We start from the raw sequence: 27,006 nt of genomic DNA, 5'->3' as shown, positions 1-27,006 counted from the left end.
AAGGCAAAAGAAAAGGAAATTCATAAAACCTTTTAAGTTTCTGACTGAGAGAAAATGTAGATATTATGCATTTTCATTGCACTTACTCAATAACTTGGAAGGTTCAACAAACAAGTTCTCTGAAAAAAAAAAAAAAAGTTGTTCCCCAAAATATAAGTTAAAGAAAAGACTTATCTGAGGTAAAGCAAAGGGAAAAAGACCCCAAACAAATCTGAAAAAAACAACTCAACAAACCAAAAAGCCCCACAAGGGAAAAAAATTGTTGTATCAGTTGTTTATGATGCATAAACAGAAACACTGATGCCAGTGAAGTGAGAAATCAGGATAAGGATGGGGTGAAGCTGAACCTGGTTTGAGGTGTTTGTGAGTGACAGCTCTACAGGGCAGCTTGGGCTAGGAATCCTAATCCATCTTCCCTTTCCCTTTGCTGCTAATTTTCTGTACCATCTGCAAGCTTTCTTAATTCACTAAAATCACAGAAAATTACCCAGCCATAAAGAAACAAAAGTTGCTTGTTTTTTACTTTTTCCCTTCTGATTTTAGTGATTTATATTTGTTCAATGAAGGAGGGGAAGCAAGGCTGTGTAGCTAGAAGAAGGAAAGGGAGAAGTGATGAGGAATTAAGTGCTGGGAAGGGGAAAGAAATGTTGCTAGACTTTTTTTCTGTAGCAACAAGATGTTAATCAGCTCATTGTCCTGTGGATGGTGGGCTCAGGGTGGATAAGGTGATGCGAACTTAAGCTCAAGCAAATGCGCTTGTTATGGTTTAACCCCAGCCAGCAACTGAGTCCCACAAAGCTTCTCACTCACTTCGTCACCAGCAGGATCCAGGAGAGAATTGGAAGAGTAAAAGTGAGAAAACTCCTGGGCTGAGATAAAGGCAGTTGAATGGGGAGAGCAAAAGCCACACGCACAAGCAAAGCAAAACAAAGAATTGATTCACTGCTTCCCACGGGCAGCCATTTGTTCAGCATGCTAAATTGGCAAAAAAATAATCCAGACTAAAAATACATGCCTTAGAGCTAGGTAAGAAAAGCTGAGGACTGCGTGATCAGGATCATGTTCAGGGAAGACAAAAGCCTGGGAAAAAGGAGGGAGATCCTTCACTTGCAGTAGCAGTGAGGAGGCAGATCAGCTCCTTCACATGTAACATCACCCTCAAAGTGACAAAGAAATTCTAAATAGAGACAAACAGACTCTTAGTTGAATAGCCCTGAGCATGAGACCATTGCATTGTGCATTAATATTTATATTCTCCAATCTATTTTTTTTTTTTGTAAAATGAGTTATTCATATACCATGAACTGTTAACTGTTCTTCAGCCTGAAAATGCAAGCCAGGACACTTTCATGAAAAACCTTTTTAGACATATAACAGATATACACAAGGATTTAAAAAACAGTTTAAATATATACTGCTGCTACTCTTAGCAGTTTGTAACTGAGCAAGTAAAGGACAGTTTATGCCCATTTCCTAAAATGCAGGATTTTTTCCCCCCAGCATTTTGGTCTTTTAAATGGATTTATCATGAAGTGCAGGATAAATGTCATTAGCATTCACTTTCAACAAAGAAAATTTGTCTACATTCATTTACTTTATCACTCCAAGCAGAGACTGCACCATACTGATTCCTAGTAGACACAGAGCGATTTCTCCATACTAAGGAAGTGTTTTGCCCTTAAGAAATGATATGTGACTATTTAAAAAAAAAAAAAAAAAAAGTTTTGATGTTGATCTTTAGAGCAGCAATCTTCTTATATAAAAGAAAAACTCCTTCGATGGTGACAGAGTGACTACTGTCTGTGAAGAACTTGACTTCACAGTCTCCTAACTCCATTTAGGGAATGGTGAAGGGTGAGTATCCATAGATTCTGAGAACTATCCTGAAACAAACTAATTATCCCACAGATGTAAAATAAAATAATTTAAGACCAGTATCTGGGGTAATGACTAGAATTTACTACATTATGTGACAGCAACAATCTTTTGGAACAACTTTTGTGAGTTCTTATATATTTGCTATACATTGTAACTTGTTTTTTAGGTCACATAGAACACCTTTTTTGCAGGGTTCTCAGAAAACACAGCATAAAGAACAAGTAATAGGGAAAAAAAAAGTATTAGGTGCACCTCTAATGAAATCAGCCCATATCACCATAGCTGTCTTAAAAATATCGTTTTCACTGGTCATTTCTTTGTATGAACTACTTGACAAACAGCCTGGGGCAGCTAAAGATGGAGAGGAGCTTTGGAATAGTTCAAAATATGTAGGTAAAACATTACTTTTGCTTTCAACTGGGTTAGTATTTTAATTTCACTTCATTTTTAGCAGGATAGCTTTTTTAAAAAAGTGACTTGTCATAAGACTATACAAGAAAAATGAATGACCTTTTTAAGTACGTGGAGAAAACAGCCAAGGTGTGCCCTTCTTTTCGCTTCCAGTTCAGCTGACCGTGAAGGCATTGAGCAAATAACTCTTAAAAGAAGTGAATCAGGAAATCCAAAATCAATTTGCAAGCTGTGACTATTATTTTACCATAGCCATGTGCTTTTTAGTTTAGCCATGGTTAATTCTCTTTAAGCGAGGTGTTTAAATACATGTAGGTATGCAGAGAGTGAGGGGATAACAACACCAGTAATAACGTGTAACTAATTTCTAATGTTGGGACCTTTGTATGTTTGTCTCAAAGTTACAAGATGCACACCCCAAAAATAACAATATATTAGAGATTACATCTCTTCATTGTCTGTGAGTGATATATTAAAAGTACACTCCATTTTCATTCATGGTCTCCTTGGAACCTCTCAAGGGTTGATGTAGGATCATTAAATATTAAAGTTTTCTTTCTATCCATGAATCAAAGCCAGACTATGCAAATTTTGTTTTTCAGGTCCATCCCATAGTCAGATTATAATATATTTATGAAATGTAAGATCTATTTTTAGCTGCATTTTTCATGTTTATGTATTATAGAGAACAAAGCACACTGAAGTTAGAGGGTACTATTCAAAACTTTGAATCCCAAGTCACAATTTTCCCACAACTTTTCCTTCTTGCTAAGCAGACTTGTCTCACATGTTTAGACTAAGCTAGAAGTTCTTAAGTAGATTTTAATTTTTATTTAAAAGTCGGACTTGGAATAATTTAAATTCAATTAGAGTAATGGTGCAAAAAGGAAAATTACTTGTGTTCAAACCTTTATCATTGCCTCATGACTTAGGGGTGACCTCACTGCAGTCTAGAACATCAAGGACATCCTTCTCTCTGGTGCCCAGTGACAGGACCTGAGGGAACAGCCTGAAGCTGTGTCAGGGAGTTTTAGTCTGGATATTAAATAAAGGTTTTTCACCCAGAGGGTGTTTGGGTACTGGAACAGGCTCCGCAGGGAAGTGGTCACAGCCCCAAGCCTGACAGAGCTCAAGAAGTGACTGGGCAATGCTTTTGGGTACATGGTGTGACTCTTGGGGCTGTCCTGTGTGACACCAGGAGCTGGGACTTTGGTGTTTCTTGTGGTCCTTTTCAACTCAGGATATTCTATAATTCTATGATTCCATGATGACTATGTTTTAATTCATATTACAGTCAATGTTTGGACTTCCCCACTGCTTTCTGTGAGATGTAACACATGGCTTAACAACGATGTATCTTCCTTTTAATATGAAATGGGAGTAAAAGGAGTTTTGAGACGTATTTTAGGGCTGCTATCTGCAGTCTGGTAGAAGTTTTATGTTTTACAGCATTTTGTTAATATAGAATGAGTGCTTTGCTTTATACAGACTATCCTAGCCAAGAGTTATTGTGCTTAGTTATCTCAAGGTAGTTGCTTCTTGTTGAAAACAAGATGAATCATACCTGGTGGTCTTAGAGTTTGTATCTATTAAAAGTAAATGCTTGACTTCTTTTAGGACCTAACAGGGCCAAGTGCAAGGTGCTGCACCTGGGTTGGAGCAACCTTTGGTACCAATCCAGGCTGGGGATGAACAGATCCAGAGCAGCCCTGGGAGAAGGATTTGGGGCTGCTGGTGGGTGAGAGGCTGGACATGCCCTGGCCGTGTGCTCTGGGAGCCCAGAAACCCCCGTGTGCTGGGCTGCATCCAAAGCCCCGTGGGCAGCAGGGCAGGGAGGGGATTCTGCCCCGCTCTGCTGAGACCCCACCTGCAGTGCTGCATCCAGCTCTGGGGTCCCAGCACAGGAAGGACAGGGACCTGCTGGAGCCAGCCCAGAGGAGGCACCAAGGTGATCAGAGGGATGGAGCAGCTCTGCCATGAGGAAAGGGTGGGATAACTGGGATTGTTCAGCCTGGAAAAGAGAAAGCTTCAGGGAGACCTCATTGCGACCTTTACAGTACCTGGAGGGAGCCTACAAGAGAGCTGGAGAGGGACTTTTGAAAAGAGCCTAGAGTGACAGGACAAGGGGGAATATCCTCAATATGAACAAAGGAAGCTTTATATTGGATATTAGGCAGAAATTCTTCCCTGTGAGGGTGGTGAAGCCCTGGCACAGATTTCCTGGAGAAGCTGTGGCTGCCCCATCCCTGGAAGTGTTCAAGGTCAAATTGGACGGAGCTCTGAGCAAGCCTGGTCTAGTGGAAGGTGTCCCTGCCCATGCGACTGGAATGAGATGGTCTTGAAGATCCCTTCCAACCCAGGCCATTCTATGATTCTGTGATTATTAAATTACATAGATATTTTCTTAGTCATCAGTTTTCACCTTGAGAAGACCAGGAAGGAAAATTAAAACTGATCTACCAGGTAGCTGTCCCTCTTCAAGAGTAAAATTGGAAATTTGTTTTTTAGTGTGTCAACATCTCCATTAAAATCTTGCTTTGTTTTGATTATTCTTTTAAAATATGTATCTTTTCTGTAAACTAAAAAGGAAGGAGTTAAATGGCAGCTAAAAGGAGCTTATATGAAAACAAGAGATGACTCTATTGCAGTGGAATTAATCAAACAGAGATAAGACAGATGTATCTAATTTCAGATAGAAAGAATATCTTATCACAATTATTTCAGTGACCTCACTTTTTAACGTTAAGAGGAAATGCCTTCAGTATGAAACCTTAGACTGAGGAAAGAGACGAAATAAGGAAAAAGAACAATATTATTGAGATTGCCAATGGATTTTTTAACAGAACATTTTTTTATTTTACAGCCTGTGTGTCTTATAAAAACAATTCCAAATCACCAATTAGAGGAATTTTAGACTGCTTTTATTGCAAAAAAAAAAGTTCAATGAACCTAAATTAATCAGGTGTGGCTCTGAGTCTCAATTCAGAAATCTGATATAGGAGAAATGGCAGCAACTCCAAATCATACACAGGAGTAAACCCACAAAATTTTGCATACTTGCATGAATAAAAATGGCACCACTACCCTTTTTAGATGCAATATTCAAGGAAACAAGTTTTGACTTGACAAGAATAGAAAAATAGTAGGATCTTTTGTCGTGAAGTTCCTTAGTAGTCTCAGCAAACCATATGGTCAAATCTCCAAAGCAGTACGGTCATTCAGATAAACTCTTTCTCTCACTGGATCTCAACAAAGAAAGGGAGAAAGAGACAGAAAAAACAGCTCAGTGTTAGGAATAAGAATATGTCATGGCACTGAGATTTAATGTGGCAGTGATATTTAGCTACTATTCATATTACAATTTTGGCTTCTGTATAATTAGGGAAAAAATGGTGAAGGTACTGATCTACAAATAGACTCTTTGAACAGACTTTATAATGACACTTCCTGAGAAGACAGCAGAAAAAACAAAATGGTTTTATCAGCTGCTCTTGTAACTTAGGAGTAGACATCTGATATTCTGATTAAGTACTTGCTAAAATCCGTATTCTTTTCTTGCCTTGTTGAAAATATGAAGGAACAATGTGTGGCCAATACTTGAATTTCTCTACATGCATTTTGTGGCTTTTTTCTTTAGGGGGTGACAGGCAATCAGCAAGACCTCTTTCCCATGCACACACTATCTGGAACCAGAAACCTTCTTATCCCTGAAAGTACCTGACCCAGGAGTTTCAAACAGACATCACTTCCCAGTGAGACAAGATCCCTCAGCAAATGTGGTTGCCACCACTTTCTTTTTCAAAACTAGACTGAATCAGGAAATAGCAATCACCTTTATCATTTAATGTTCTAGAGGAGACAAATATAGGAATGCCCAAAGTAGGCATTAATACTTTGAGTGGAGTCATAAAAAGTATGGGAGTGGTGAAACAAACTCCACAGGAGAAAGTCTAGACTAAGTACACTCATTAAAATGAATCCTTCCTCACTTCTTCAAAGAGTATATGAGATCCCTTTTCAGTGGAAATAATGAAAGTAGGAGTAATTTCTTTCCTCAGATGTCTGCTAAGCTACCTTTGTGTTCCTACTTTTCTCCTGAATTTCCTTTCTGCTCCTGTTTATGTCAGTTTTTATCCATTACATTTTTATTCCCTGTTGCCTGGCCTTTGTCTTTGCTTTCTTCACCAGTAATCACAAAACAGTTTCTGACCCAGCCTAGCCATGCTGCTTGAGGAATCCTGTGTTAATTCCTATTTAACACCAGGTATCTTACTACTCAAATAGTTTTACTTGCACTTATTTCATCTGAAAGACGAGTACTTAGCACTCCAAACTCCCTTTAAAAAGTCTTTGACTTATTATCTACATCTCCAGATCAAGGATGATCTTGATGAGGGAAGTTTCTATACACTGCCAGAATAAAGATGTTTAGATAGGTATGTGTTAAGAACCTTCAAAAGAAGCTAACAGCCAGAAACTTAATTCACACTGACTTGCAGCACACTAATGAGGCTTCCACACAGATGCTTTCAGTACTGTGAAGCACCTCTATACGATTTTGATAAACTTGGCCTCGGAAAAACATTTTTTCTGCAAAATTATTTTGCTCTTAATATTGAATAAAATTTGGTAGCTATTTTTAATGCATTAAAATTATATAGAAGACCAAATGGGAGTTTGTATACAATGGTATCAATCTGAGCACCTATAGCTACAGTAGATGATTCTTTAATATTGACAGGCAGGAATTACTAGAGATTATGAACGGATTAAAAAAAATGGGTAACTACTACACCAAAGATGTTTCTGTCACTACTCTTTCTGCTTAAATAGTTCAGAATGCAAGACACCACCAAAATAGAGATGCCAAACATACAGTAAAGCCTCCAAAACCAAGAAATACAGTTACATTTCTAACAATAAAAATTTCCCTTTAAACATTTGGAATTAAAAATAGAAAATTTCCTACTGTAAGTGCCTGAAGTGCATATGACAGCAATCCTACTGTTCAGCTTAATGAGCCTGTCAGTTTAGAATATCAAACAGTTTGATTTAAGCATCTTAAATATGATGTATATCTAAATTGTTAATGGTAAGCAAGACTTTGGAAAATGTAATAAGGGACACTTTTCCTATATAAAAGAACCATCTATCATCTGCTATTTGCCTTGATTATGAAATGTGGTTATTAATTATTACAGCTTTGATTCTAGGGACTTAAAGAATTCAAATCCAAAATTTCCAATGTACTTTAAGATGTTTCAAGATGTCTATGTAAGATGCCAGGTGTTCTTCACATTTACTTGCTGTCACTCAGCACTCATTTCATTTTTTTTGCTCATCTTGACACTCTTTTAAGGAGTACTTTCCTCAGTTGTTTGGTCCACCACTGTGATTTCACTTGGCAGTCTTTGGATTAAGTCACTTCTTACAAATCCAGGATTTAGTGCTTCAGATGCTGTAGCCTTCTTGTGACACTCTTGCATCTATAATCTTATTTCTGGTGGAAGAGACATCTCTGTGTGTATCAGACACCAGCTCTCTTCTTTATGTTGTGTTGGTGTTATGGAAGGCTTATATTCCTTGTCCAAGACATGACTTAAGCAACTGCAAGCTTTCCTGCAAATATTCTGATCACTGATACGTTCTGTCCTCCACAAAATTTTAGAAATATAGTCCTTTTTATTTTCATGTTAAGTAGTTTAAGGGTAGACACTGCTAATTGTTGATGGCTAAAATTCAAGCTCCTTCTTGACTCAGAAGATGTTGTACATTTCATTTGGGCAATGTGGACTTATGTCCACTTGTAAATTAATAGATTCAAACTTCTACCAGAGCATACGTGGAATCACTGACCAACTTCCAGGTCACGTGTTAAGAAAATTAAGTAGAATCACAGAATGGTTTGGGTTGAAAGGGACACCTTCCACTAGACCAGGTTGCTCAGATCTCCATCCAGCCTCGCCTGGAACAGAGATGGGGCATCTACAATTTCTCTGCGAAACCTGTTCCAGTGCCTCACCACCCTCACAGTAAAGAATTTCTTCTTAATATCTAATCTAAACCTGCCCTTTTTCTGTTTGAAGCCATTCCCCCTTGTTCTACCACTACAGTTCCTGATGAAGAGTAACAAAGGATTTACAGAGGTAAAAAAAAGAAAATTACAAGTGGTACTCAGATTTGTATGTCAGTACTATATGATTACATAACCAGCTCTATCCTATACCTGCAGAAGCACTAAAGAACAGTGGTGGTCAACAGTAAAAGAGCATTGGATTTTAAGCCAATTTTATTTGAAATATAGATCACTTAAAACGTTCTCTAAAATTCCCAGAGGAAAAATTTCCCAGGTGGCCTGTTGCATTATTTAAATTATTTGAGATCAGCTGTGCTATTTCTTCCAAAGGATACTGGAAAAGACTTACAGTGTTTTTTGTTATATGAGAATTCAAGTCCTGTAAGCACTCGTGGAAGTGTTTCAAGTGAATTCTGGGCAAATTTAGATGAGAATATCTCTTTCCTTCTACTCTTCAGGTTGGACTGTTGTTTCTTTTTAAATAGCAAAATAATCAATCCTGCACATATCTTCATTATTTCATGCCGCCTACATATCTATAGGCATTATAACAAAATTCTGAATTTCATGTATAGTGGTATTTACCCTTTTTTACTTAAAAATAATCTTGTGGCTTCACTTATTGGCTTATATACTTTAAATCTGACATTTTAATAGATACGCCACTTACAGATTAAAGAGCATGTTTCCCGCCTCCCCCCACCTTGGGAAATGATTTAAAGTAAATTTTTTACATAACTTTTTTGCCAGAATCATGGAAGACACATTTCTTTTAGAAAATCTTTCAGCAGGTAATGGGGCAGTGGGATTTAATTACTATTTATATTACAGAAGTCCATAGATACACAGTCCTGGTAACAGGATCTCATTGTGGTAGATGCTGTTGAAACCCAATTCTTTCTTCATTCTCGAGATAAGAACCTTCTGGGCCATGGCAGTGTGAAATGCCTTATTCTTCTCTAGGTTGTCCTCGAAGGCTGAGCTATTGCTGATTGTCTGGGTAAGATAAGCTTACAATGTGTTTCTCTTGCCTACAAGGAGCTGACTATAAGATAATTTAAGGGGGAATCAAGTAATAACTTTTGGTCACCATCACCACGGGCAAGGTTTGAACTGGTGCCTGAGATTGAAATGTGCTAAATTCCACCACCAACCCAGTGTTGCAAACTGCACAATGAATAGAACAAAAGAAAAAAATCCTATTTTCTGTTGTGTGCGTAGTATGCTTTAAATGTGAGAGTCTTCCTAGCTGTGGCAGCAAGCAGCTTTGAGGTAATTGCTATTTTGTGTTTCAGTTCAGAGACAGACGTTCAAATGAATCATTGGCTTCTGCTTCTGTGTTCTGAGCTGGCCCCTTTGCATGTTCAGTTTTATTGGTTTTAAAGGGGCTGTGCACTGGCACAGCTGCTCCCAGTATAATGGGATATGCAGCATAGAGGAAAACATTCCCACGTATTTTCCTGGTAAAAGTTGGGTGATTTTATATACAATTTAAGCAATCAAATCCTATACTAGCTTTAGCTGAAAAATATACAATATATGATAGCTCCTCTAGTGATTATACAAGATACTTGGTGTTTACATTTGTACATATTCAACATTTTGATTAAATGAATACATTTTAAGAAGTCTTGCTCTGAGGCCTCAAGTTTTTTCCTTGCTTTATGTTCCTTTTCCATTTACTTTTGAAATTTATATGAGTCTTGATCACTCTTCTAGTCTGCCATGCGTGGGAGAGGTATTAGCCCAAATTCTGCTGTGGGAACTCTGTGTTTCAGCTGTCCTTAATAGGATCACACTTCTAAAAAATAAGTCATATACTCATATAAAAATTTAGATAGAAAACTAAATTACATCAGCAGTGAAAAATCATACAACTGAAACATCAATTCTAATTTAAAAGCACTTCTTGAGACAATGTAAAATGTAATTCTATTGCAGAAGTGAGGCAAGGCTGTTGTGGGACAAAACTAATATAGAAGTCAGACAAATATTATTAATAATCCACTGATATGTATAACTGATGAGAACAGTGTTGACAGCACCATATTGCAAAAAAAGAATCATAGCCTGCTGGGAACATTACAAACCCACTGGAAGAAACAAGCACGACCCTCTAATGCTGTTAGGGGTGCCACCACAGTGATGGGCCAGATTCTTGGAAGCTGACATCTTCATAAATCAGAAGCTCTCTGGTACCACAACTGGTCCTTGCTTTGACTAATATATGATTACAGTTGAGGACTGTAATAAAGCAGAAATTATGCGAAGTGTAACCTATCTGTGCTGATGACACTTTGGAGGCTAGAGGTAACAAAGAGAACATGCTAAGTCTGTCTTCTTCTACAGAACAATCACTATGAAAACCAGCTAAATTCAAAAGCCATTTAAGATTGAACAACAATACTGGATGTGTCTATTAGAATTGCCATGTAAATTGACTTGTTAATGACATAATAAATCTTGTTTCCTACATTATTAAATTAAATACTGCCTATTATAAGAATATTTGCCCATCTACAAATGTTATCTACATAATGGACATTTACACAGGGATCTACTTTTATGAATTTTGGCCCTATTAATATATCATATCATAAAATCACAGTATTTTTAAGGTTGGAATAGACCTCTAAGATATCAAGTCCAACTGTTAACTTATGTACATATTATAGTTACATATTTCCATTTTAAAAGCTGCAATTAAAGTGTAAATATTGTTGGCTAATGTAGTTGGCTGTCAATATGCACTTGTTATGGGAAGTGTGACATATGCCACTTAATAAGAAAGCATAACATGCTATTTCTAATATAGTTATGTAGGAAGATGGAGCTCAGCATAAGACTTATTTGGGTATCATTGTGCACAGTTATAAATGTGTTGAAGTATAGCCTGATTTTCTGATCCTTGGAAATCAGGATGTAGTAGCTACACTTAATTTCATGTGAATCCATCTGATCACACTATGAAAAAATATATTTTTCTAGGGAGAATTTCACTTTCACATCTCTCCTGTAGACAGGGTAAGATTTTATCACCTTCCAGTTATTCATTTTAAACACTCATTCTTTTACTGAATGACACAATGACCACCTTATGCTCCCCAGAAAGCTAAATCATCTTTGGAAATTCAGTTTACTTTGTCACTTGAGGAATGGTTTTGGGGTTTTTTGTGTGAATTAGGATGTGCAGAGTGCACATTTGTTATTTTTTAATTAAAATGGATGTCCAGATAGAGGACAACATTATCAAAAGAATAAACTAAATTACTCTTGGAGTCTTATTTGTAGTTGATAGAATATGTCTTTGATGTCCTTATTTACATAGATTAGCTCTTTATTCCATAATTGGTGCCTTCATCTTATTAAGTAATTGACTTTTACTTCATTAGACAAGAAACGCATAACCTACACAGAATTCTGGATATAAGAGAGCAAATAGGAGTTCCTGGTGTAGCAGACAGGAACACTCACATCTCTTACAAATGGGAGATGTTGTAAGACATACCAATATGAAAATATTAGTGTGTAAGAGGAAATTCTTGACACGGCAAAGGCCAGCTAGATGTAGTCAGGGGAAGGACTGGAAGGGATGCAGTGTGACCTGTTGCAAATAATGAATTCATGCTGCAGTCTAGTGTGGAGACAGCCCCAAGACTGATGTGCAACTTACTGCACTTGGTAGAAAGGCTATTACTTCTAAATACCGCAGTTCCAAAGGAAAGTGTTGCCAGTCACAAAAGAGCAAGGAATGCTCTTCTACTCCTGTAATGTTCACTGTTCAGTCTGCATAGGAGTCTCTCAGCAAAGGCTCCTATTAATGCAACAGGCTTAAATTTGAGGAAAATCAAGCAATTCTTTTATTTATAGCTTGTATGTGGAGTTTTATGTAATTTATTATAGAAGTGAGTGCTACTGAACACTTGAGTACATAATTCTCTACTAAGAAACCTTGGTGCTTGGTGTCAAACAAAATACACTTGCATGATAGGAGCTTTGTTAGTATTGCCAGTCACAGAATCATGGAACCACGGAAAAATGTGGGTCAGAAGAGACTCCTGGAGATCCTCTAGTCCAATTCAAAGCAGGTTTACCTTCAATGTCTAGAACATTGTCTAATTAAGCTCTGAATATCTCCAGGAACAGCAATTCCACAGTCCCCTCGGGCACATATTTGTAAATCCTGTATCCTGACACCTGACTAGAACCCTTCCACACTGCAGTTGGTGTCCATTGCCTCTAGTCCCATCCCTGAGCACCTCGGAAAAAGCCCACTTCCACCTGCTCTTTGCAAGTCGATACAAAACCCAGCAGCTCTGGGACAACCTCAGTGCTTCTGACAGAGCTGTGACAGGCACTGTACTCCTCACTATGTGTTTTGAGTTCCAGCCACTCCTGCAGCGGGTCACAGATCTGTTTTCTGCTGTTCTCATCCCTTTAGAACAAAGATGCTGTTGCTCTCTACAGTGCCAGCTCCAGGTATCTCAATGGATGGGGTGCTGCATTCTTTTACTCCACAGGAAAACACAGACCTGTGTTTCACATAGCAGGAAACTTACCCATTTTTTTGTGAATGCCACAACTAGAAGCTTTCTTTTACCTCCTTATTCTGCCCCAGAAAGAAAATAATCTGATGCTGGTTTTATGCATAATCCATTTTCAAATTTTTCTCTTAACTACCAATTATTTTTCTGCTTTCTTGAGTTTTTGACCAAGCTGCAAAGTGAAAAACACACTGTATCTTTTTTATGGATGTAAATATATATCCATAGAACAAAGGGAAAGTAGGATCTACAAAATCTTTATGAAATCACATTATGTCTACTATCTGAATTTGTGCTTATTGCCTGCTCTGAATCTCACTCAAAAAAAAAAAAAAAATCAAGTAGCGTTTATTTTAGGTGAGGCTGTTTTAATGATTGTCAAGAAACTGTACCATCTTTCTTTTACCAGTTTTTGCACATTTAATGAGCTGTGGATGTAAACCCTAAATTGAGCATATGATGTATATGAAAAACTTGCAATAATTTAATTTTCCAAATATTTATCTTACCAATGGTATAGATCATTCTTACAATTGTGGCAAGCACTCTAGCTGTACTAGTAACTAAAAATAGTGCAGACACACTACCTCAGTCTAGCAAAGTAAGGATATTTCAAAATAGGGTACTTAGTGTTGCTTGATTGGTATTTCCAGTGAAAAGCTCTGAAGTCAGATGCCACAACTCGGGAATTTTTTAATACTGTAGCAGAAGGTGACACTCTGTGCTGCAAGAGACACCTGAGAGACAGAGAAAGAAGCAAATGCTTCTGGCACTTTTTTTTAATTTTTTTTTTTAATCCACAAGCGTGGTTTTAGAAAAGTAGATTAGTCAGAGTTATGGTATCCAGGGACAGCAGGAAAACTACTTTTCAGGCAGCTTTGTGAGATAGATCTAGCCACAGTACTTACACTGTTTCTACCAACATGTCTTCTTTTCCTGGACCCAGTTCCTGATTTACCTCTCATGACCAATCTTCCTGTGGAAGACCCTATTGATTGTAGCAGGAATAATAATCATGCTTCAGCATTTACAAGGATTAAAATCTATAAATTCTCTTCTCTCATAATGTATTCAATAGTCAGATGGCATCAGAACCCAGTGACCTGGAACAGAAAGGCACATAGGAAGACAAAAGTCTGTTCTCTGGGAAGGTCCATGCTCACTGTGTCATTTTTCTTCCTTTCTCTTTTTGTGTTTCTGATGCTGCCTAACATTACATGCTCTGAATTAGCCACTGGATCTGCCTTTTGCTCTACTCCAGAGTCTAGAAGGACCAGCCTCTTAACTTAGTTGCCTACAGTTAAATTACACACTCATCACATCATGTGTACATTTTTTGATATTAAAGATCTCTATTCACTTTCAGCAATTGCCTGGGTGAATAGCTCTGGTATCCACAAGAAATTCTGTGTGATCCACTGCAACTTAAACCTTTCTTCTTTGAGAAGATAACAAGAAGGTTTTATGGCAACCATAAATCAGAGTATTTTATATACACATGTAACACCAGAAATGGTAATGTTGAAGAAAAATGCTATGAATGGTAGAGAGGGCTATGCTTAGAACACTGGTTCTTTAAACACTGGATCCAATCTTTCATACACTAAATATATATTTTAATGCAGATATATAAGCTAGGAACCAATGATATGACATATCAGACTGGGAAAGCAATGAAACTTTTACTTGTAGCACTGACACATCTGATATCACCGCTGCTTTACGAAATTAGTCCTGCCTCATTTGATGACCGACCTGAGTACGAATTAGTGCAGTCTTACTGTGCCATTTCCCTGTTCTAAAGTTCCCCCTCAACAACACCCTTTGAACTGAAGCTTTATGTGCACCACTCCTGACACGTCTTTTCCTCATCCTGCTGACACAAGTCTTCAATCAGGTGGCATATTGCTCATAGCCAAACAAATAGTTGGCACATTCAGTTCCTCTGTACAGACTTTGCTATTCAAGCAGAGAACATCTGTCCTGTTGGCCGTGTTCACTGGAGGTTATTGAAAGACCGGAGAGACAAGCATATGTTTTTTTATTCCAGTATCTGGACCGCATCTTCGAATGGAAGCAAACACTGTTCCCAGCAAACCCTGCTCACAGGCCAGCGACTCTAATCTGGGACTTGTCCTGTGCTTGTAAACCATAACACATTTGAACCTCTGCTGTATTGATCCTGCACATCTTTGGATGACCTTTCATTTTTTTTGGGGGAACTGCTAATCTTCTCAAAGGAAAAAAAAATCAGTGATACACACATGAGCAAAATCTGTGCATGAAAACGCTTGGTTAAATCTGGCTGAAACCTTTCAAAGTTTTGCAAAGTGTTTAATAGTTGAAAAGTGGTGTTCTTTGGAAGTGAATGAATAAAATAGCAGCTATAATGGATAATCCACTGATTTCACTGGGAACATTCGTATGAGTCATTACAGTCTTTTACAGGTAGCTCTGTACCTTAGGGTTTTGAAGACTGTATATATCTACAAAGTGTTGTGGCCTACATCAGCTATTATTAAATTTATCTTAAATTTATTTGAGAAGCGGGAAAAGAACTGTACACTGTAAAGCTATTTACAATATATTTTTGTATTTTTGCTTTAAACAAGTCAGCATTTTCACTAACACCATGTATTTGAAATGTCCAGTACAAAGGGAAATATCTTTAATATTTCATGTATGTTATAGAGACTGCCATCGGGTAGTTATGGTCCTCTTGCTTTGCCAATTCACAAGCACAATGACAAAGAACACCTTTTTGATCACTTTAGCCTAATTAGCCTTACTTATAGCCTTCTTCATGAGGTAATCTCCAGGTGTAGTAATACATGACTAGCAGGGGAGGGAGCAGACCCTGCCCCTCTGGTCTGCTTTGGTGAGACCCCACCTGCAGTGCTGCTCTGGAGTCCCCAGCACGGGAAGGACATGGAGCTATTGGACCAGCCCAGAGGAGACCACCAAGGTGATCAGAGGGATGGAGCAGCTCTGCCATGAGGAAAGGCTGAGAGAACTGGGATTGTTCAGGCTGAAAAAGGGAAGGCTCTGGGGTGACCTAATTGTGGCCTTCCAGTATGTAGACAAGAAAGAGGGGGAGGGACTTTTGACAAGAGGATTGAGTGACAGGACAAGGGGGAATGGCTTCAAACTGAGGTTTATATTAGACATTAGGAAAAAATTCTTTACTGTGAGAGTGGTGAGGCCCTGGCACAGGTCGCCCAGAGAAGCTGTGGATGCCCCATCCCTGGAAGTGTTCAAGGCCAGGCTGGATGGAGCTCTGAGCAACCTGGTCTAGAGGAAAGTGTCCCTGCCCATGGGGGGGGGGGGGGGGGTGGTTTAGAACTAGATGACCTTTAAAGTCCCTTCCAACCCAAAGCATTCTGTGATTCTATGGTATTTATCTACAGGGTATATTGTGAGTATAGGGGGACACTATTCCTGATTTGCATCAAGAGGCTTTGGAGTTGTTATCTGACTTTGTACGGAATAGCTGTAATAACCTCAGCCACTTAAAAAACCCTGACACTGTAACGTTTGGAGATGGTAAAATAGCTGTCACTGATTGCACACACGAATTAAGGAAGAATTAACTTGCAGACCTTTTACGGGAGTATGTGTGGGCAGTGTACATTATGCAGAGATACGGTTCGGATCCTTTACGTGAAAGAACTTATTAAATCAATAAATCTCTAGTAGACGCAAAATAAAGGGAGGCGGGGGAAAAAAAAAAAAAAAAAAAAAAGCAAGCAAGAAAGCAAGGCGAGATCAACAAACCTTTGGGACCCCAAAGGCGCGGCGACAAAAGGCAGCGGCGGGCGCGGGGGGCGGCCCTGCCCGCAGCCCGACAGTAGGGGGCGCTCGGGCTTCACCGTGAGGCGCCGCCGCCGGCCCGCGCCGGGCGGGACAACGGGGACGCGCCGGGCGCGTGCGGCCGCTGAGCGGGGCGGCGTGACCCCTGAGCGGGTGTCCGTGTCCCCATCGCGGGCTGTATGTGCCCCGCTGGCGTGTGTGCGACTCCTTAACAGGCCTTGTGCGACCTCTGAGCGGGGTGTCTGTGCCCCCGGGGTGTGTGCGGCCCCTTAACAGGGTGTCTGTTCCTTCCTAACGGGGTGCCTGTGTCCCTTTAATGGGCTGCCTGTGACCCTTCACTGGATGTCTGTGCCCCTCCGGGGTGTCTGCGCCTCCTCAACGGGGGGTCTGTTCCCCCTCCGGCGTGTGCGTGACCCCACAGTGGGTGTGTGTGACCCCTTAGGGGCGTCTGTGCCCCCATCACGGGCTGTCGGTGCCCCCATCACGGGCTGTGACCCCTCACAGCGTGTGTCCCCATCACGGGGTGCCTGAGCTCTCATCGCGGGGTGTCAGTGCTCCCCCTTCACTGGGTATCTTTTTGTCTCCCTCACAGGGTGTCTCAGCTCCCTCATGGGATATCCGTGCCCCCTCTCGGGGTCTCTGGCCCGCTCCGGCACCGGGAGCCGCTTACATCCCGCTTTCCTCCGCGTGGCTCCTTCCCTCGTTTCCCTCCCTCTTTCTGCTGTGGTGCTTCGGGGTTTGTTCTGAGCGTCTGTGGGAGCGGGGCTGTTCTCCCGGTTCCTGGGGGGTGAGGCGGCTCGTTCTCCCGTCTCCGCACTGCTGCCTCCGGGGACCTCGAAACTTTCCCGCTGGCGGCAGCGGCGCTGCATCCAAGGAGCCCAAGGGAGGCTGGAGGCTCCTGGGTTTCGGCGGAGCCCGTCGGCCCCGGAGGCTCTGTGGGGCACGTGCGATCTTTTGTTTTGTGTTTTATCACATTCCCTTCCTTTTCCACAGAGCGGGCCAGCAGAGAAATCCCTGGGGAACATCCTTTCGAGGGTCTCACTCCCGAGCGCCTGCGTGTGCGCGCGAGAGGGAAAATGAATAATTAGAGAACAGTTCCATGAAATCACTTACCGAAAAATTAGCTGCCCATTAAAGGGGAAGCTGTGAGGAGCAGTCATGTAAACCCTACCTACACCCAACTGTAGAGGGGAAGAATCGAGCCTGATTCCCAGCCCTGCGGCTGCCTGCTGGCATCGCCGTCCCTATCTCCCTACCCCGGGAGGAGAGAGAGAGGGACGCGTGGGTGTGGAGCGCAGTGGTTTAGTCCACACCCCGCAGCCTCCCTTCCCCAGGCAGCCTCGGGAGCCGCGCTCATTCTCCTCCCTCTCCCTGCCAGCCGGTGTGTCCGTGGCGGCGGGAGGCGGAGGCGGCGGGAGAGGAGGGGAGAGAGGAGCGGAGCGAGGAGAGGAGCGGCGGCTCCGGGGCCGCCCGGGTGAGCTGCGGCGGCGGGAGACCCCCGAACTCCGCGCAGCCCCCGCCGCCGCCACCGCTCGGCAGCAGCCGCGGCACCGCGCCGGGGTCCTGCCAACAGTTCCCGCTCCGCTGCCAGTGAGGAGGGAAGTGTAGGGGACACCGCTTTATTTATTTTTTTTTTCTTTTTCCATTATAATTATTTTTCTTTTGAGGGAATTTTGAGAAAGCAAGCCGTTTCCCTCCCGTGTAGCACATTGCCTGGGCGTTCCTATTATGGAAGTTAAGTGAGAAACTCTGCAGCTTGAACTGATTTGGAGAGAGAAAGGGAGAGAGAAAGGGGTAGGGGGAGGGCGACAGGAAGGCAAAATAGCCGAACCAAGCCAATGGTTTTCCTGCAAAGTGCCGGGAAGTTTGTGGAGCACTTTCTAGGAATCAGGTCCTTTCTCAGAGTCTCTCCTTGTCTTCCGAAGAAAGAGCTTGCTTTTGGATTGCCATGGATCCTAAAGAGAGTCTTAGACACACTTGAATAATTCCTCTGCTTGGGCTGGATTGGTGGGAATTTAGAAAGGAGCGTGTGTGCAAAGCAGAAGCCTTCGGAGCTCACTCGCTGCTGCTCTAATCTGTATGGATCTAAAAGTGTCACATTCAAGACCTTTGCATTTCCAGCTTTTGAATTGAAGATTTCCCTTTCCACTTTAAGTAGCTGCTAGGAAAGTGAAAACTTTTGGACCTACCTCTTACTGGCTTTGGATACTTTTTTCTTTTTTTCCTCTCTTTTTCTTTTATTTTCTCTTCCCCCCCCGCTTTTTTAAAAAAGTCTCTGTGGAATTGGTCTCGCAAGCCATCGGGATTGGTTTTAATATGTCAAAATGAGTCTGCTGACGCCACTCCTGCTCTTCGGATTTGCATTTTTTCAAGTCTATGGTAAGTTCGCTTATTTTAGATATGTCATTTCTGTGCAGAAATCCCCTTCATCTGAATTTGATTTGGGACAGCACATGGATGGCATTATAAGCTTTAACGTTACAGAGCCCTAAGTTTGTTCCTGGTATAAAAATGGTATTTGGGGAGGGAGGGATCGGAAGAGGGAGAATATATGTTTCCCGTAAGCAGCCCTTCCCGTCTCCTAACTTAATGGAAAAGCAGCTTATGAATGGAAGAATGTCAGCTTGAGGTGGCGAGCAAAGAGTAAAAAAAATACCGTGATAAATCTTTTATTTGGGAGTGGGGAGTGGGAAGGGGAAAGGAAAAGCAGAGCGCTGTTGTAGCTGGTATTACTTTGCCGCCTTCTATTGTTAAACTTTCCACCGGGAGAGCCAGCTGATGAAATAAATAGGTTAGCCCTGCCTCGGCTCCAGGTGAGGGGGACTGGCGGATTTCCAGAGTCCCTCAACGCCTCGCTCGGCGCTGGCGAGCGGCAGGAAGGGAGGGAGGGAGGCGGGCTGGGAGCGCGGGGCGGCGGCAGCGCGGCCCCGACCACCCCGCTCCGCCCCCGCCCATCTCCGCCGAGCCGCGCAGGTGGGGCGGCAGCGGCTCCCCATCAGCTCCAGCCTCATTCCGAGCTTCCCGGAGGGAGGGTTTTCATGAAGCTTAACGACGTCTGGGGAAAGGGTGGGTTTCCTTATGAGCACCGTCCCCCCCCCCGCCTCCTTTGGGTGTGCTCTGTAACGTTTCTTGTGGTTTCGAGTTTAAGTACTGGATGGGGAGCTGTAAATTATCATCTTGGGGAAGTACGATTTAGCAGGGCGAGAACTTCAGTGTAAGGGTAAATTGCCTTTCAACGTAGGGGTGGGCGCTGTGCTGCTGCACAGGCGGTGGATGCACTAGAGCAGCTCAAGCACACGACTAGGAGCGAGCATCCGGCTCTACAGAGGGTGTGCTGGCACCAAATGCTCGCCAGCCCAGCTAGCATTGGGTATTTGCAGCTCTGAAAGTCCTTTAGGCTTGGGGTGAATGCAGTGTCTGGGATCCTGAATGGTTTTGCCTGTGTGTCAGAGCAAACTTTGTTCCAAGAAGCTGCTCACAGCATTTACTGTATCAGTCCCGAGGCAAGGGCTCGAGGTTTATTGTTTGCAGTCACAGGCTGCTTTGAGTGTTTCTCCACCACCCCCTAGCAATGAAGGAGGCAAAATAGAAGAGGGAAAGATTCAAGTACAGTTTTACCTTGGGTGCATAATATGCTCTGCAGTTTAATGTTCAGTTTGGTCAGTAAGAAAATTTCTACATACTGTGCTCAACTAGACAGGAGAAGTTTTAACTGTAAAAGGGTTTAGTAGAACATTTATGTCTGTCAGTGCAATCATAGTTTTGCAGGGATTTTGTTTTGTGTTTTGCTCTATTTTTCTTGCTGTAACAAAAGATCCTTAACTTTAAGACCACTGATATTGGAGGTATCTTTGTGTGCAAACTGCAAACATCAGGTCATAGAAATGTACTTACTAGTAAGTGTTTAAAATTGTATGTAGCTAGAAGGAGAACAATTAAAGTGCTCAGTGGAAGTGACAGAGTGAATCAGAGGAGCTTGGTGTTACAGAATGTAATTAAAGTACCAGGCTGTTTGGAGATATATGAAACAAATGCAATTAACCAGCTTGCTGGAACGACAGGAGCATGACATAATTTATTCGAGTTTTGTCATGGGGAACACATGTAGAACCTTTGTTCTGGTTTAGCCTTATGAGGGTGGGGCAGTGCAGGTGAAGCACACAGCTTAGTTAGAGCCGGACCATTAGAAAAAATGGCCAAGGAGCTGCCTGGAATATGTGTGATGCTTCCCTTTTGTGGGAAGATACTGCAGAGACTGTCAAGTTTGCCTACATTAACAACTCTCTGAAATAAATAAAGAGCTTTGTGGATAGCACATCATGACCAAGTAGATATAAGCTGTTATTGTCGAAATGACTAACAAGTAGCTTTGAAGAAGTACTGGCAGGCAAGCTTGGCACACAGTGCTTTTGTCTCTTTAGAAGCATAGTAATTACGATCACATCTTAGGCTGACATGTACCACTAGTTGCTTTGTAAAGATCTCTATCAACGTCAGCACCATTTGTAATGCTTTATTTTAAGAATAAAAGGCAAAACCCAACAGACTTCTTGTTTCATAGGTCCTTGGTCTGTTTTCTGTGTTTGAAAGTTACCTCTTAGTGCGTTTCTGCGTTTAAGGGGGTTTTGTTGTTGGGTTTGGCTGGGTGTTTTTGTTTGTTCTCTTGGCAAGAGGTCCAGACATAGAACTGTAGCATTTGAGGCATGTTAACCATCCTTTCCTCTCTGAGCTTACTTTTATTTAGTGATTCAAAAGCGGTATAGATCAAAATGATATTCTTTTTCTTCGAAAGTTATTTTTTTACCTGTCCATGGTTTTAGGACACCTGAAAATTGCACAGCTCAATGAAGGTGGTAGAAAACATGTGCTACATACACATATGTAGATTTTTAGGGTTTTTATTACTGTGCTTTTGTTTTTCCTGTAACACTGCCCATGTTCTTGCACTCTGATAAGGGAATAACTTCAATTCTCTTTTTCTTTAGCTATCAATCTTGGTTATTGTTCTTGACACAAAGCAAACAAAGAAAAAATCAAACACAAAAAATCCCAAATACCAAAACACACATACATACACACACAACTCCCCCATACAAACAACAAAACATCCCACTAGACAGAGACTGCACCATAAAGTAAGCCACTAGCTACTGGAGTTAAAAGAGTTACATGTGGGTTTTTAATAGTGTTCAGTTGATTGGTCTTTCATTGTTATGTGTTTTGTTCTCTTTTTTCCAATAATTAATAAAGTTTAAAATAACAAATATTACCAGAAAAGGTAACAACTGGCATGAACACAGGTTTTGGTGGGCCAGACCCTGGCCTGGCAGGACACATAAGTACTTTCAATGAAAATGACAACCTTTTATGTCAGAGCTGGCTTTTAGTCCCTTGAAAACTGCAAGTATGATGCTGTTGAATGGGTGAAGGTGTTAAAGGTATATGAGAATAATTCTGTAAAAAGAGCATTTTAGCACCATATTAATATATTTCAAAGGCACTTTGAAAAGTGTGCATCTGAAATGTGTGGTGGCAGAAACATTCTGTATTTCTTTTCCTTTTTATTTTTTTTAATTCTTTTTATTTATTCATGCTGATGAACTACACGTCTGTGGCCTTGTGCAGGTCCCTGTTGCCTGTTGGAGAACATGGCTTACATATAAAGCTGGAGTATATTCGTCCAGTGAGTATTTGAGTTGACAGGGTCTTGATCTCTCATGTGAGTTTTGCTGTTGATGGATAACCTTTGCTTCTGTGGAATGTGTACATTTTAATGCTTTAAGAGTAAAATTCTGGAGAGTTTGCAGTTTTGTTTCTTTTACCTTGTTCTTCCATAGGACCCAATTCTGCAGGGCATTTAAGTGCTTCCATCTCTTAGCCACAGTCTTGCTGAAGTTAATAAGAATTTAAAAGTGTTCCAATCATGTGCTTTAAAACTTTGCTGAGTAAGGATGAATTGTGCCTGCGATGACAGATTTTGCTGAATTAGTCTTAAGATTTTGCTTTCTTTACTTCTTATCTCATAAGTTGTCATTGCAACAATATGTTTTTATGTGCAGAAGATAAGCAATGAGGGAACCCTGCCATTGTACTTCAGCGAGGTGGATTTGCTTGAAGAGTAGTATGATAATCCAGGTACTTTGGTTTGTGTCTTTGCTAATTTGGAGCTCTGCAAAAGGTCTGATACTCCACAAATCTTTCTGAAAAATTGAAATTGGGGGGTTTTAAGCCTTCATGTGAGTTGCACTGACTACATTAATCTTTCCATTAGGAACTCTCTGGAATGATGAGATTAATGTTGCTCGGGGAGATTAAGTTTTAGCAATTGCAGGCTAAAGATATGCAACCTTAAAAGTAGACAAAAGAATTTAAGTACATTTTTAAGGATGCATAAAAAGTACCAAGGAAATGTGCCAAAAAGTGTTATGAGAGGAAAAGGAGGCTTTGGCTGGTCTGTCCAGTCAGTTCCATTTCCAGGAGTCACTTTTCCATAGCAATGCTACGTGGGCTCATAGCCCTAAATTCGAGTCGTGCTCTGTCCACTGCTGAACCATTTAGTGGAAATTACTAAAGAGTATGCAACGCCTTTTTAGCTGTTTGTTACCCTTGAATTGCTATTTAAATATTGATCTGGGCTTAATAGATTGCTGACAGGTTCTGTGCATTCTGTTTCAGCCACCTAAGAGGACGCTGCTGTCAGGTTTTATCTGTTATCTCAGCTGGCATGGCAGAGGTTGCTCTTCCTGTGGCTGCCATCTGGCTCACACCTCTCACACCAACCTTGGGGAGGATACTTAGTGGTCATGTTGATGCTGTTTGTTGCCAAGAGGCTCTGTTACTGGTGTGCTTTTCTACATTTCTATAGGAATCTCTTTATTTTGCAAGAAGGCCAAAGAAAGCAAGTGTTTGCTCTTGCCAAATAAATAAATAAAATGTTTTGGCTTTTTGGTTTCTTACATGTAACTGACTTTTTACAATACTCTGTTATTGTTACATGAGGATTCTTGCACTTAACGTTTTGACAGTACATGTGCCTTGTCTGTTCAAAACAATTTGTTTTGTGGCTGGGTACAGGATCCCATCTTAAATCACTACTTCAGAGAAAATGTTGAGGATACCTTTTATGCAGGATAGTCGTGTGGACTGTTAGTTATAAGATCTTTGAATGCAAAATATTGTATAGAAATAGAGATTTGCAGGTGTATATTTAGTGCCACCATTTTGACTCTAACACCTGATTTGTACTGTAGCTTGTGGACTCTGTGCTCTTGAAGCTATATGGACAGATACAAGATTGAGTTTCGTGTTGTCCTCACCTCAAACTGTTTCCTTAACAAAATAACTGCTAATCACCCATGGTTAATAACTTTTGTTCTTATGGTGGATAATTAAATAAGGGCCGTTAATTCAGGTTCTGATCCACACCACTGAAATCTGTAAGAGTTTTGCTGTTGAATTCACAGAACACTGTGAAAGCAGGCGAGGTTATCTTGGCTTACTGTCATCACAATCTTGCTACAAGATGAAGCTGGGTTGTTGTTGCATGCAACACTGCCACAACTACATAAATACTAGAGGGTACAAGTGTGTATTGATGTTTCAGTTCTGTTCACTCTTTTCTCATTCCTACAGTGCTCTCTTTACTAGAGCAGAGTTTCCCTTTGAAACCAAAGAGCTGATTCTTGTGCTGCATTGTGTATGTAAAGATATGCATTCTTAATGTTTTTTCAAGCCAAAAGTTCATGAAGTAAAGAATGGCTTTTTAATTCAATCTCTGCAGCTTATCTTGGCATTGCTGGCATGGAAGAGATCCAAGATATTCTCTTAATTTTATTAAAATAATAGCTGTAATCAATAAATACATGAACAACAATGGACAAACTAACCAGTAGTACCCATGTAATAACCTGCTGATACTTATATTTAGCCACTGTACTCTGGTGGCCAGGGCTCATTGAGATTAATCTCTGGGTTATGGACAAATGTGAAGTGAGGTTATTCATCTAAACACTGTTCTGGCAGAAGTATCTTGTGCATGTGCATTGAACTTGCAGCTCCTTATCACTCTCCTCCAGTCATTTTTAATTTTTTTTCTTTTTTCTTTCCTTAGCAAATTTTCTTTTTTTGTAAACTGACTAAATAATGGTTATTATCTGCAGATCCCTGAGTTAATACATCTGTTTAACTGCTTTCTGCTTATGTATTAGATAGCTTGGCAAACATCATTCCTAGTTGCTTGTTTGCCTTGCTGTTTCTACCAGGAACCATCGTGTCTCTGGCTTGCTGATAACTGGAGGTCACCCTTATCTAGTGATTCCAGCGTGTATTTTGTAACCCATCGAGACTGTGTGCATGCAGGTGCTATTGCAGATTTTCAGTGCTATTATCTGTGGTGGCTATGGGGATACTCCTTCAGTTCTCCCTCCCTGAGTGATGACTGGAAGAACACAAAATATCTTCGGATTCATTCCTCATCATTTTCAGGTGCTGAATGCACAAGACAGTCTTCCAAGCTTGATTTGGAGCAGCCTTAATGATACATGGTTATTTGCTTGCAGAATTACCCTTGTCAGTGAGTCTTCATTGTACCACTTCAGTTCTAGCAGAATTCTTCAGTCTGATGACAGTGAAGGACCTGCCATTGTGCTAATTTATACTTTGTTATATCTTTTACTTTCTCTCCTCACTTTTTCTCAGATTAGTTCGAAGAACAGTCTATTTGGTCTGATACATGGAAATGAACTGGTAGGATGAGTGGGGATGCCAGGAGCTAAGTATGGTCTCACTCATTAGAGACTACCTAGATGGTTGTTCCGCCCTGTCTGTTGCAGCATATGGTCTTTCATTTGTATTTAGGCATTGCTTCTATAGCTTCAGTGCAGTGTGCCAAGGAGAGAAGAGCATCTCTGTGATGTGCCTGTCATAAATGCAGATTGGACAAATAAGTAAGGAATAAATGGCCAGAAGCAAGTTGTAAAACACAGTGAGCTGTGGTTCACTTCTATTAATCACTTTCCATTGATTGCAAGAGAAGCTGAGTGGAAAAAAAATCTAACCTTTTGAAACCAAAATGTCAGGTAACTAACATCAGTCAACTTGTTCCTCATTCATAGTGAATGGAGGGACAGTTCATGCCAGGGTACCAGAGGTACTTTTTCACTGCTGTGAAAATGTCAAGAGTTAAAAAGCAGTTATGAAAAGTATTTTAATGCTGCAGGAGGCCTATAATCATGGGTTCTCAGGCTGTCATTCTGTGTGGTTTTCAAGGTCCACATGTCCTGTAGTCCGGATTACTTTCTCCTAGCAAAAGGAATGGTCAGTTTTAACTGTTCGCTTTATCCTAAAGAGAATTCTGTAACTAAAGGATGGACAGTAGTTTCTTTCAGTATTATGAAAAATCCTAATGGCATAGCAAAGCTGTTGGACTAAGCTGTTGGAAAAAGTGTTTTCTGCACCTGGACTGCCTTTCCCTAGAGAACTTGATCTCTTCGGGATTGTCACTCCATAGTAGAGCTTGCAGGAAAAGGATCTGTGGGTGCATCCTCCTTCTCACTTTCCAGTGTGTATTATGTCACCTTGGAGGCCTAGAGATGCTTATTTTACCTGTGTGTACAGTAGCACTGCCCTGCTCTGACAGTTTTTTGGAGAGAGAAATTACACTGTAAGCTGGGAGAAAGGGTGGGATAGCCTGATCCCAGGTCCGTGGCTTGATGGGGAGAGACAGCCAGCAGAGGAGCTGGGTTAAACAGTGTAGGGAATTAGCAGGGAGCAAAGCACCACTGAGTACTGATCCCTGAACACTTCAGGGTTGTTTCCTACTCACTGTGTTTAGGCTTTTATTGTTGCTCCATCATTTGTACATCACTTACCCATGAAGTAAATAAGTTTTAATGTTAAATTGTTTTAGACCAGTTTTGTTTGGAGTGGTTGCAAGAAAATGCTAATTTGTAGTTTGATGCACTGAACTAAGGCCTGTGCTGGCTTTAACCTGATGCACTGCAGAAGTGCTGTGATAAATTGGCTAGGGCTTTTTTATATATATGTTTTTATGATATGTAAGAAGAATTCAGTGGGCTAACTAAAATAGTTGGTTTATGTCAAGGCAACAGCTATTAAACAAAGGACTGTTAGTGGAAAAAAACCCCAAAACCCTATCAGAAATACTGCAGGCAGCATTTTGTCCTTGATCTATGCATCTGTTACCAGACTGGATTTTAAATTATAATGCTTTCTTTTTAGCTAGTCGATGTGATTTGGCTATTCAGATGTTATGTCTGAATTACAAAA

General features: G+C 40.9%; 1 protein-coding gene across 1 annotated transcript in view; it reads left to right on the top strand.

The window, feature by feature from the left end:
* Positions 1 to 19,043: 19,043 nt before the first annotated feature.
* The window catches only part of ROBO2 (roundabout guidance receptor 2), a gene marked incomplete at both ends in the record, with an annotated part of 433,039 nt that continues 425,076 nt past the window's right edge, over positions 19,044 to 27,006 (top strand). The window contains one exon of the mRNA XM_082279021.1: positions 19,044 to 19,098. Coding sequence (XP_082135147.1) covers positions 19,044 to 19,098 — 55 coding nt within the window. The remainder of the gene's footprint in view (positions 19,099 to 27,006) is intronic.

This window comes from Coloeus monedula (genome assembly GCF_965178545.1).
Source record: "Coloeus monedula genome assembly, chromosome: 3".
Taxonomy (NCBI): Eukaryota; Metazoa; Chordata; class Aves; order Passeriformes; family Corvidae; genus Coloeus; species Coloeus monedula.
This window is presented reverse-complemented; position numbering and strand designations above follow the sequence as displayed.